Source organism: Coregonus clupeaformis, chromosome 28, assembly GCF_020615455.1.
Source record: "Coregonus clupeaformis isolate EN_2021a chromosome 28, ASM2061545v1, whole genome shotgun sequence".
NCBI classification, from domain to species: domain Eukaryota; kingdom Metazoa; phylum Chordata; class Actinopteri; order Salmoniformes; family Salmonidae; genus Coregonus; species Coregonus clupeaformis.
Window position 1 is genome coordinate 1936778 of NC_059219.1, and position 12007 is coordinate 1948784.

The window sequence follows — 12007 nt, forward strand, 5'->3', positions numbered from 1 at the left end:
TGTGTGTGTGTGTGTGTGTGTGTGTGTGTGTGTGTTGTGTTAACCCGGCATGCCTGCATGTATAGTAAGTGTGTTTTCAGGTGTGTGTCCAGGTGGGTTTTTAGCATAGCATGCACATGTGTATGATTACAGTCATTTCAGGTGTGTGTGTTCAGGTGTGTGTTGACTCACCTCTGACCATAACAGTGACCTGGTCCTTGCCGGTGCCCAGGCGGTTCTTGACCTCGCAGACAAAGGTTGTGTTGGTCTGCTCATCCACCTTCAGCACGGTCAGCACATTTTCTTTTATCTGCACTGTGTTTGGCATCTGACCGCTCATACTGGGAGTAGAGGGAGAGTGGAGGAGGAGGAGGAGATGGTGGAAGAGAGGGAGGAAAACATAAGTATTGGAACCTGGCCCAGATCTCCCTACAAAAACATAATACAAGTAACTGACTTTGAACCAGCCAGTCAGGACATCGCATGGCTTATTGTTTCTACTGGGGTTGAACCTGGAGTCAAATTCCACTATGGAATAAAATAACAGGCCAGTGGCTGTAGAGTTGATAATTATGATCATAATACTATATGTGGTTTATAGTGGCCTGTGGATAGAGTGATAATTAAAGAACGAGAGAGACCGAGACAAAGAGACGGACTGACACTCACGTTTTCCATGTGAGGGTGGTAGGGATGGGGTTGCCAGTAGCCTGACAGGTCAGAGCCACGTTGGTCCGACCCACGTACCAGTTATTATCATAGCCCACGATGGTCACCTGTGGGGGGTCTGAGGGAGAGAGAGGGGGTAGGGATAGAGAAAAAGAGAGAGGTTCATTAGTGTAACTTCCTACAGGGAGAAAATAATTGTATTCTGATGCATGAAAACATTAAAAAGGTCTGAGAATACAGTCTGCATGAGTAAGTGTGTGTGTGTGCAGCGGCCTTACACTCTATGGTCAGTTTCATCAGGAAGCTCTCAGGCTTGGCCTGGGTCCGGTGGGACACCACACAGCTGATGTCTTTGCCGTTGTCTGCTGCTGTGGGAACCAGCATGTACTCGCTGGATACCGTCACGGTGTTGTCAACGCCCGCCTTAGAGGCGGAGGTAGCGTTGCCGTTGACAGCCGTCACCCAGGCGATCTGGGCAGCAGGGCGACCGTCGACCGACTCACAGCGGGCCACGACAACTGGCTTGGCTCCCGCGGCGACAGTGGAGGCTATCGCTGTTACCCCGGAGGCAGAGTTCCTGGGTTTGGCTGATGGAGGGATGGAGGGAGAGAGAATAATGAATGAACACCAATATTGATAAACGACGAGACCGGAGAAAACAAGACAGCCTTTATCTGTTTGTTCTCCCTCTCCCCCTCTCTCCATGGGTGTTGAACGTGAGTAGAGCAATCAGGAAAAGAGCCGACACCAAGCATGACAAGCAGCCGGATCAATAAACGCCCGAGGGGAGAGTTGCACCAAGGTTAGAGCAATGGTTCTAACGCATTAACAAAAACACAATTGATCTGACAATACCATTTATAATAGCAATTAAGCTGCATGGACAGGAGTTTAACCTGTAGGGTAGAGGTCGGATGGGATGGGGGGAGGGGGAGGCACGAGAGCACTTACACACAGATACATAATAGAACGTGGACACACACACATAACAGACCACACAAACACACACACCCTAAAGAAAGACACACATACGGTCCTACCTAGCATGACGAGGGAGGTGACGCCCTGTTCGTTGCCGCTGGGGTAGGTGGCGTATTCACAGATGTATTTCCCCTCGTCAGTCATCTTGACGTCCGAGATCTGGATGGAGGGGTTGCTGAGGGAGGGGGGGTTAGTTGTGAAGCTGACACGCCCCTTCAGGGGCGATGTGGGGTAACTTGCCCCAAAGCTAGGGTGGTACACTGCGATGTTGAGCCTCTCGCCCTCCTTGGGTTCATAGATCCAGGACACCTGCGTAGTACAGTCAAGTTTATTCATTTAGATATTACACAACCTGTCAAATGGGGAAAATAAATAACAGCTACTTTTACTATTTTCTTTGTGTACATGTATTACCATCTAAACTAAAGTAGATAAAAGCTTTCAAATCAAATACCATATCAGACTGAATCCATGTACAGGGCATGTAAACTTGGATGATCAAGGACAAAGTGTCTTTATAATAATGTATAATTTTCTCTTGTTAATGGCCATGGACGTAAATTGTTAAGACGGTAAAACCCACCAGTCCAGACATTAGTTCCTGTATGTGTGCCTTTGATGATCATTTATGACTTTCTTCTCAAGTTGTAAAAACCTATCCATTTGTCTACATTTGAGTTCCTGTCTGTCGGACACTGACCTGTGTGAGCTGTATCCCTCCAGCGTCTGTAAAGGCACACCTCAGGTTGACCGCCTGGCTGGGGTATGACATCACCTCCGGTTCCACCTTCACCCGCTGAGACACCACCCCTGGGAGGAATAGGAGAGGACGTTAGTGCACCTTTCACCACGGCTTCCGGTTTTCCCCTCCCTGTTCTACGTCAGAGGCCATGAAGGAAAGGAGAGTAGGAGAGGAAGCTTGTTGAGACTATTGGGACCCGGCCCCAGCCCCAGTCTGCCTGATGAGGAGACCCATGGGGCGGCGCACAATTGGCCCAGCGTCGTCCAGGGTAGGGGAGGGAATGGCCGGCAGGGGATGTAGCTCAGTTGGTAGAGCATGGCGTTTGCAATGCCAGGGTTGTGGGTTCGATTCCCACAGGGGGAAAAATATATAATGTATGCACTAACTGTAAGTCGCTCTGGATACGAGCGTCTGCTAAATGACTAAAATGTAATGTAAAATGAGAGGAAGCTTGTTGAGACTATTGGGACCAGGCCCCAGCCCCAGTTTGCCTGATGAGGAGAGGAAGCTTGTTGGGACCAGGCCCTAGTCTGTCCGATGACAGATTATAGTACTGTGGAATCGTCTGGAACGCCATTAAGACTACCTACAGTAAGCAAGTAGGTCAACGCTCCAGGAGTCTGCTAGAGGGGTGTGTGTGTGTGTGTGTGTGTGTGTGTGTGTGTGTGTGTTCACGCACGCCCCCCATTCTAGCGATGAGTGGAGGAAACAGGGACATATAGTGAAGAGGAAAAACACCAGTCTGCTCCACACAGGTCATAAATCATTTGGATGGCTTATGCTTTTCTAGAACCAGCCATTTACTCGGTGCAGGCACACACACTGTGTACAGGGATTGGTGTGTGTTTGAGTGTACATGTTTCCTACATTATCAGGACCACAACGTCCTGACAAGTCACCAGAATGTGTCTTTCGTCCATGTCTGCGTGAAAATGTAATTAACTGTATGAATGAATCGGTGTGTCTGTCTGATCTACCTGTTCTACGTAAAGACACAAACTATCTGGTGTGACACACCTGTCAATGTTTACCAACATATCGATCTCTCTCTGTGTCTCTCTGTGTGTGTGTGTGTGTGTCTTCTTCTTCCCATATTGTGTGTATCAATCACACGCGCACACACCCATGTGATTTGATACTGAAATCGATGTTCCCATCGAGACAAACAATTAGCATAAAAATAACAATAATGTATGCACTCACTAACTGTAAGTCGCTCTGGATAAGAGCGTCTGCTAAATGACGTAAATGTAATAACTGGTTCTACTGGTTTGTCCATCCTCTAGAGACTAAGACTAGAGAAGACGATGGGGTGGAAAACACACCATCCCTATAGAGACATGAGTCAAAGGCCAGGACTGACGTCTTCTCTGGTGGTGATGAGCAATCCACACAGCCTACCTCTGCTACCATGGTCTTTAAAGAAAGAGAAAGAGAAAGAAAGAGAGCGGAAGAGAGAGGAGAGAGAGCGAGAGCAAAGAGGGAGGAGAGGAGACAAGAGAGGAAGAGCGAGGGAGAGCGATAGGAAAGAAAACAAGTAAGGTATTTCTAGAATAACCCACCATCTCTCCCAGCACCGACTCAAACCACAAAATAACCCTTCTGCAACCACAACCTCTTTACAACCACCCTGAGACTGCTGCCATGACTGAATAGAGCCAGAAGCACTGGTTGCAATCCCATTTCCCAGTCTTCTCTCTGAAGTGTGCACTTGTTCACTCCCCCTCATGGTATTAACAGCATTCAGTTGGTGTAAGCATGGGGCTATATGGAGTTTCCACCATATTCCTTCACAGATAAGGTTACGTTCTTATACTGGCAAATCAATGAGTGGGAGTGAAGTGAATGAATCAGTGCACGGGGTGAAGGGTTCAGAATCCGAGTGTGTTCTAGCTGGATCCTGGTGCCTCTCCAGACCTTGAAGCCCTGTATGTATTATGCCCTAGTGTAGGGCCTATTGCTGTGTGATCTAGGTGTTGGGAGTGTTTGGGAGGGATCAGGCAGCAGCCTCACTTCAATCCACCTGCAGCAGCTAGACCCACTACAGATTAGCTCTGGGACCTGCTCGGCTCTAGCGAGGGAAGGAGAGAGGGATGGAGGGCTATTGAAACCCAGGATTGATACTCCACTGGGGAGTATGGATTGAGTCAACTTTGCATGCCACAGGTCATTACACAGACCTGTATTGATAAACGTGCACACACACACACACACACACACACACACACACATACAATTTGTAATCCCGGGAAGAAAGGCATGCAGAAAGCCCTGAGGGACAGGGCTGAGGAAAGCCTGCCTGCTGTCAGTCACACAGAAAGAGCAATAAGAGGAAAACCAACCCAGTTTACGTCTCTAAGCCAAGAGAGGGGGACGAGAGGAGAAGAATGGTTTGAGACAGGGCTATAAAATATAACCCCACCCCCTGAAAACTACTAACCCACCCGGGGATGTAGACTATCATTAGAACGGCAAGGGTTGACTAGAATATTTATGGTGTGTATGTGTGCGTGTGTACGTGCACAGGAGGTGACGTGTGTGTGCTGTGTCACTAAGGTAAGGATGCCTTAAACAGATAACTAATATTAAACTATAAATACAGAGAAGAGTGAAGTGGACAGATTCATATAGAATAAGGAGATGATGGCGATGAGAAGATTGAAGGGGGAGAGGGAAGGAGAGAGAGAGAGAGAGGAGAGAGGAGAGGCAGAAAGAGAGAGAGAGGAGAGAGCGAGAGCGAGAGAGAGGAGAGAGCGAGAGCGAGAGAGAGGAGAGAGCGAGAGAGGGATAAAGAGAGAGAGAGAGAGATAAAGAGAGAGAGAAAGGATTGAAAGGTAGAGAAAACAGAGCGAGAGGAGTCTGGAACCAACAAGACCCTGAACATCTTCTACCCCCAAGCCATAAGACTGCCAAATAGTTTGTTAAATATACTGAACAAAAATATAAAACACAGCATGCAACAATTTTACTGAGTTACAGTTCATATAAGGAAATTAGTCAATTGAAATAAATTCATTAGGCCCTAATCTTTGGATTTCATATGACTGGGCAGGGGCGCAGCCAATCAGAATGAGTTTTTCCCCACAAAAGGACTTCATTACAGACAGAAATACTCCTCAGTTTCATCAGCTGTCCAGGTAGCTGGTCTCAGACGATCCTGCAGGTGAAGAAGCCGGATGTGGAGGTCCTGGGCTGGCATGGTTACATGTGGTCTGTGGTTATGATGCCGGTTGGACTGCCAAATTATCTAAAACAACGTTGCCATTGTGTTGTGTGACAAAACTGCTCATTTTAGAGTGGCCTTTTATTGTCCCCAGCACAAGGTGCACCTGTGTAATGATCATGCTGTTGAATTAGCTTTGTGATATGCCACACCTGTCAGGTGGATGGATTATATTGGTAAAGGACAAATGTTCACTAACAGTGAGAAATTTTGAGAGAAAATTTGAGAGAAATTCATAGATCTTTTATTTCAGCTCATGAAACATGGGACCAACATTTTACATGTTGCGTTTATATTTTTGTTCAGTATAGTTAACTAATAGCTACCCGGACTTACTGCATTGATCCTTTTTGCACCAACTCGTTTGACTCATCACATACACTGCTGTTACTGTTTATAGTCTATCCTGTTGCCTAGTCAGTTTTTCTATTATTTGTATTTTCCCCCTCTCTGTATTGTTGGGAAGGGCCTGTAAGTAAGCATTTCATTGATAGTCTGCACCTGTTGTTTACGAAGCATGTGACAAATAACATTTGATTTGAGAAGGGTAGAGGAAACAGAGAGAGAGAGGAGATGGTTGAAGGGTAGGATGGAGAGGGAGGAGAGAGAGAACAGAAGCTGTGTGTCAGTCAGTGCTGCTCTACTTTACTGTGCTTCAGTTTACCGCCTAAAGGACGGGTGACACACAACACGCCCACCAACACACACACACACACACACACACCCCAACACCGATTTGGGCATCTAAAAGAAGCACATCAATGTTCAAGTCGGCATCCTAAGTACTGTCACCAATCATTAAGTCGCTCTCACACACACCCTGAGAGCAGTGACACCCCTGCCATATTAACCCCGTCCTCTCTGATCTCTGCCTGACACGGACTGACATCTACATATTTCCCACCATGCCTTTGATGGAGGTAAAACGGATCAGGAAAAGAGGTGGATGGAAGGACGAGAGGAGGGGAGACAGCTAGGGGATGTCAAAGTGATGCAGGATGAGTGGACAGCAAGAGAGCGGGGGATGAACGGTCGAAAGAGAGAGAGGGTGAGAGGAATGGAGAGAGGAAGAGAGAGAGATGAGAGCCTGAAAAAGAAAGGGAGACAGCAGGGTGAGAGTGACGAGTGAAGGAAGGGACATGAGGGAGGAATGGAGAGAACAGGGAATGAAGGGAGGAGGGAAAGAGGGAGACCGAGAGAGGAGAGAAGGGGAAGCAATAAACAAGGTTGATGAGCGACATCTGAGGGACAGAGAGAGAAAGAAGGAGAGAGGGAGACAGAGAGGAGAGAAATAAAGTAGGAGAGAAAAGTAGAGAATGAGAGCAAGGAGAGTGGAATCACAGAAGGAAAGAGGAAAAGGGAGAGAGGGAGGTGTGGAGCAGTAGAAGAGAGCAAAGGTAGACTACACACACTTGACCTTGAGAGAAAATGTGGACTGTCTCAGAATAGAGGGCAGAGGAACAGTGGGAGTATGACACACACCATTTGAACAGCCGAGGCTTTAAAGGGAACATACGCCTATTACCCTATCCTTGATTGTCTGCCTCCCTGCCGGCTTACCTCCCTCCCTCCCTCCCTGCCTGCCGGTCTACTTACCTCCCTGTCGGTCTGTCTGCCTGCTTACCTCCCTCCCTGCCTGCCTGCTTACCTCCCTGTCTGTCTGCTTACTTCCCTGCCTGCCTGCCTGCCTGCTTCTTACCTCCCTGCCTGCCTGCTTACTTCCCTGCCTGCCTGCCGGTCTGCTTCTTACCTCCCTGCCTGCTTCTTTCCTCCCAGCCTGTCTCCCCGTCCGTCTCCCTACCTACCTGAATCAGTGCGTGACTGAGTGAGGGAGTGAGGCTGATGGCTAATTGGTTCTCTTGTCCTCAGTCTGATGGTCAATGTGATGCAGCACAGTCCATTTCCAGTCCCAAAGTGGCCAGTTATTTACAGAGTAACACCACATCCCCAGTATTCACTAGAGCATTTACTGGCCAAAACAAGCATTCAGCCTACTGTCTAATACCATACAGGCTTAACCCTCAAACAGTATCCCTGCTGTGTGCCCTCTGGCCCCAAGTCCTGTTCAGTAGGGAGGAAACTGACAACATTTGGAAATTGAGTGAAGCAGGGAGGTTCAACCTGCGTCCAATAAGAACAAAGAATTTTGTTTTCCATTGCTAAACATTGTGCTGTGATATATCCAACTGAGAATGACTATGTACATTAGCCCCTGTGCTACCCTGTACTCCACAGAGCTCTGTGGTGGTCCATTTGTTAAATGACCCTGGACCTTGATTTATTTGATTACCTACATTACCTGCTGCATTCCCTCTGGCATTCAACCAAATGCATTTAGCCTTTTAGCTTCTCAGTGTGATCCTGTGGGTTTGCCATTGGTTGTCTCTCTGGGGTTGATGCTAAATAACCTACATCTGCGCAAGTACTCCGAGTGTCATTGTGTCACTGTCATCCGTCCCAGATGGCACCTTATTCCCTATATAGTGTGCATTTAGAGCCCTGCGGGCCCTGGTCAAAAATAGTGCACTACATTAGGAATAGGGTACTATTTGGTACAAAGCCTGTGACTGGGCTAATAAGGTAGTCTTAATAAGTACTTGCTGCTGTAGGCTCTGTGGTGAGGAGGGAGAACGTACATTAGCCTTTGTGCCTTCTGGTCAAGGAGAATAATAGGATTGATGCATGCTACAGTGGTAGAATCTACAGTAACTGTGTAATGGCGGGCATTTGCCCTCTAAACTGCACACACTTCTCTTAAAGTAACAGCAGAATTGGGCTGCTCTGTAGTCTGTACAGTATCTCCACATGAAGTGAAGCCTCATCTTGGGCTGTAAAAAACATCCTTTGCTCTTTAGACGAGCATAACAACCTGTACTGTAGACAATAAGTAATACCTTTGGTTGACTGTGTTGATTCAGCAAATTAAAACACCCACCTGAAATATCTCCTTATTCAATTACATTGTTAGACTCGTACAATGACATTCATATTTCAAAAGAGGAAAAACGTTCTCTACACACACACAGACACACAGACATGGTTTGGTATGCAGGGAGCAGAGTGTAGCGTAGTAAGGCTTAGGTTGGACAGCAGCGGGCAGGGTAGGCAGTTGACATGCTAATAACAACAGGAGGAGAGGAAGTGGAGAGAAGGTGAAACGTGCCCCATCCTCTCATTGACCTTCTCACAGCCCACTACATCACCAGATAATCAATACACAGGAAGGATACATTTAGATACACTACAACTATAGGCAGCGCCTCAAATGACAGCCTATTCCACATATAGTGCACTACTTTTGACCAGAGCCCTATGGAGGTAGTGCACTATATTGGTAAAAGGGCTCTGGTCAAAAGTACTATATATGAAAAAAATAGGGTGTCATCTGAGATTTGCACACATATCACCCAATGGATAAATATTCAGTCATATCTAGACTATTCAGTATTCAGAGACCAATCCGGTAGTGTTACAGTGAGGTTGCATGGGTTCTACTCCAGGTGAAAGCCTCTCTCTCTCTCTGACACAATAACACCAAACACCCAAAGGAGGAGAGAAGGGCAGAGCTAGTACATTACAGTTTAACAATGACTTGATGAAATATTGGAGAGTACAAAAGTCTTAAAACAGTCTGGAAAACACAGAGCCATGACAGAAAGAGGAATAGAGAGAAGGATGGAGGGCAGAAAGAGGAAGAGAGAGAAGGATGGAGGGCAGAAAGAGGAATAGAGAGAAGGGGTTGTATAATGAAAGAGGGATGGCATCAGGCAGGAATGAGCTTCAAAGTGACAGAAATTAATAGCTGCGGGAAATCTGTAGGGAGATAGAGGTGTGTGTGTGTATATGGAATAAAATTGTATTTGTCACATGCTTCATAAACAACAGATGTAGACTAACAGTGAAATTCTTACTTACGGGTCCTTTTTACAGGTCCAATGCAGAGTTATAGATAAAAATAAATAATAAAAAATAAAAACAGTGACATGAGGAATATATACGCAGTGAATAACAATAATGAGTAAAAATAACATGGCTATATACAGGGAGTACCAGTACAGAGTCGATGTGCAGGGGTACGAGGTAATAACATACATATATATATATATATATATATATATATATATATATCCCCTGCTGATTTTGTACGTTTGCCCACTGACAAAGAATTGCTCAGTCTATAATTTTAATGGTAGGTTTATTTGAACAGTGAGAGACAGAATAACAACAACAAAAATCCAGAAAAACACATGTCAAAAATGTTATAAATTGATTTGCATTTTAATGAGGGAAATAAGTATTTGATCCCCTCTCATTCAGAAAGATTTCTGGCTTCCAGGTGTCTTTTATACAGGTAACGAGCTGAGATTAGGTGCACACTCTTAAAGGGAGCGCTCCTAATCTCAGTTTATTACCCGTATAAAAGACACCTGTCCACAGAAGCAATCAATCAATCAGATTCCAAACTCTCCACCATGGCCAAGACCAAAGAGCTCTCCAAGGATGTCAGGGACAAGATTGTAGACCTACAAAAGGCTGGAATGGGCTACAAGACCATCGCCAATCAGCTTGGTGAGAAGGTGACAACAGTTGGTGCAATTATTCGCAAATGGAAGAAACACAACAGAACTGTCAATCTCCCTCGGCCTGGTGCTCCATGCATGATCTCACCTCGTGGAGTTGCAATGATCATGAGAACGGTGAGGAATCAGCCCAGAACTACATGGGAGGATCTTGTCAATGATCTCAAGGCAGTTGGGACCATAGTCACCAAGAAAATAATTGGTAACACACTACGCCGTGAAGGACTGAAATCCTGCAGCGCCCGCAAGGTCCCCCTGCTCAAGAAAGCACATATACAGGGCCGTCTGAAGTTTGCCAATGAACATCTGAATGATTCAGAGGAGAACTGGGTGAAAGTGTTGTGGTCAGATGAGACCAAAATCGAGCTCTTTGGCATCAACTCAACTCGCCGTGTTTGGAGAAGGAGGAATGCTGCCTATGACCCCAAGAACACCATCCCCACCGTCAAACATGGAGGTGGAAACATTATGCTTTGGGGGTGTTTTTCTGCTAAGGGGACAGGACAACTTCACCGCATCAAAAGGACGATGGACGGGGCCATGTACCGTCAAATCTTGGGTGAGAACCTCCTTCCCTCAGCCAGGGCATTGAAAATGGGTCGTGGATGGGTATTGCAGCATGACAATGACCCAAAACACACGGCCAAGGCAACAAAGGAGTGGCTCAAGAAGAAGCACATTAAGGTCCTGGAGTGGCCTAGCCAGTCTCCAGACCTTAATCCCATAGAAAATCTGTGGAGGGAACTGAATGTTCGAGTTGCCAAACGTCAGCCTCGAAACCTTAATGACTTGGAGAAGATCTGCAAAGAGGAGTGGGACAAAATCCCTCCTGAGATGTGTGCAAACCTGGTGGCCAACTACAAGAAACGTCTGACCTCTGTGATTGCCAGCAAGGGTTTTGCTACCAAGTACTAAGTCATGTTTTGCAGAGGGGTCAAATACTTATTTCCCTCAGAAAAATGCAAATCAATTTATAACATTTTTGACATGCGTTTTTCTGGATTTTTTTGTTGTTATTCTGTCTCTCACTGTTCAAATAAACCTACCATTAAAATTATAGACTGATCATGTCTTTGTCAGTGGGCAAACGTACAAAATCAGCAGGGGATCAAATACTTTTTTCCCCTCACTGTGTGTGTGTATATATATGCCATTTAGCAGACGCTTTTATCCAAAGCGACTTACAGTCATATACAGGGAGTACCAGTACAGAGTCGATGTGCAGGGGTACGAGGTAATAACATGGCTATATACAGGGAGTACCAGTACAGAGTCCATGTGCAGGGGTACGAGGTAATAACATGGCTATATACAGGGAGTACCAGTACAGAGTCGATGTGCAGGGGTACGAGGTAATAACATGGCTATATACAGGGAGTACCAGTACAGAGTCGATGTGCAGGGGTACGAGGTAATAACATGGCTATATACAGGGAGTACCAGTACAGAGTCGATGTGCAGGGGTACGAGGTAATAACATGGCTATATACAGGGAGTACCAGTACAGAGTCGATGTGCAGGGGTACGAGCTAATTGAGGTAGCTATGTTCATATAGGTAGGGGTAACGTGACTAGGCAACAGGATAGATAATAGACAGTAGCAGCAGCGTATGTGGAAGTGTGTGTGGGGCATCAATATGCATGTTATGTTATGTTATGTAGTGTCTTATGCGTGTGTTGGTGTGTAAATATGTGTGTGTGTGTGTGTGTGTTCCCCCTGTCTGTTTGCATACCAAAGCTTGTTTGCTTACATGCTTTGTATTGGAGTTTGTTCTGTAGGGAGTATGTTAATATTTGCGCACAAAAGTCAAGTTTGTTCCTTTATTACACAAA

At 46.1% G+C, this 12007-nt stretch overlaps 1 protein-coding gene across 2 annotated transcripts in view; it reads right to left on the bottom strand.

The window, feature by feature from the left end:
• Positions 1–12007, bottom strand: part of LOC121570062 (nectin-2) — a 75315-nt gene that overhangs the window by 38004 nt on the left and 25304 nt on the right. For both annotated transcript variants that reach the window (XM_041881526.2, XM_041881525.2), the window contains exons 2-6: positions 2330–2439; positions 1689–1938; positions 927–1235; positions 649–766; positions 172–320 (exon numbers count right to left, since the gene is read on the bottom strand). In XM_041881526.2, the coding sequence (XP_041737460.1) occupies positions 172–320; positions 649–766; positions 927–1235; positions 1689–1938; positions 2330–2439 (936 nt within the window). The remainder of the gene's footprint in view (positions 1–171; positions 321–648; positions 767–926; positions 1236–1688; positions 1939–2329; positions 2440–12007) is intronic.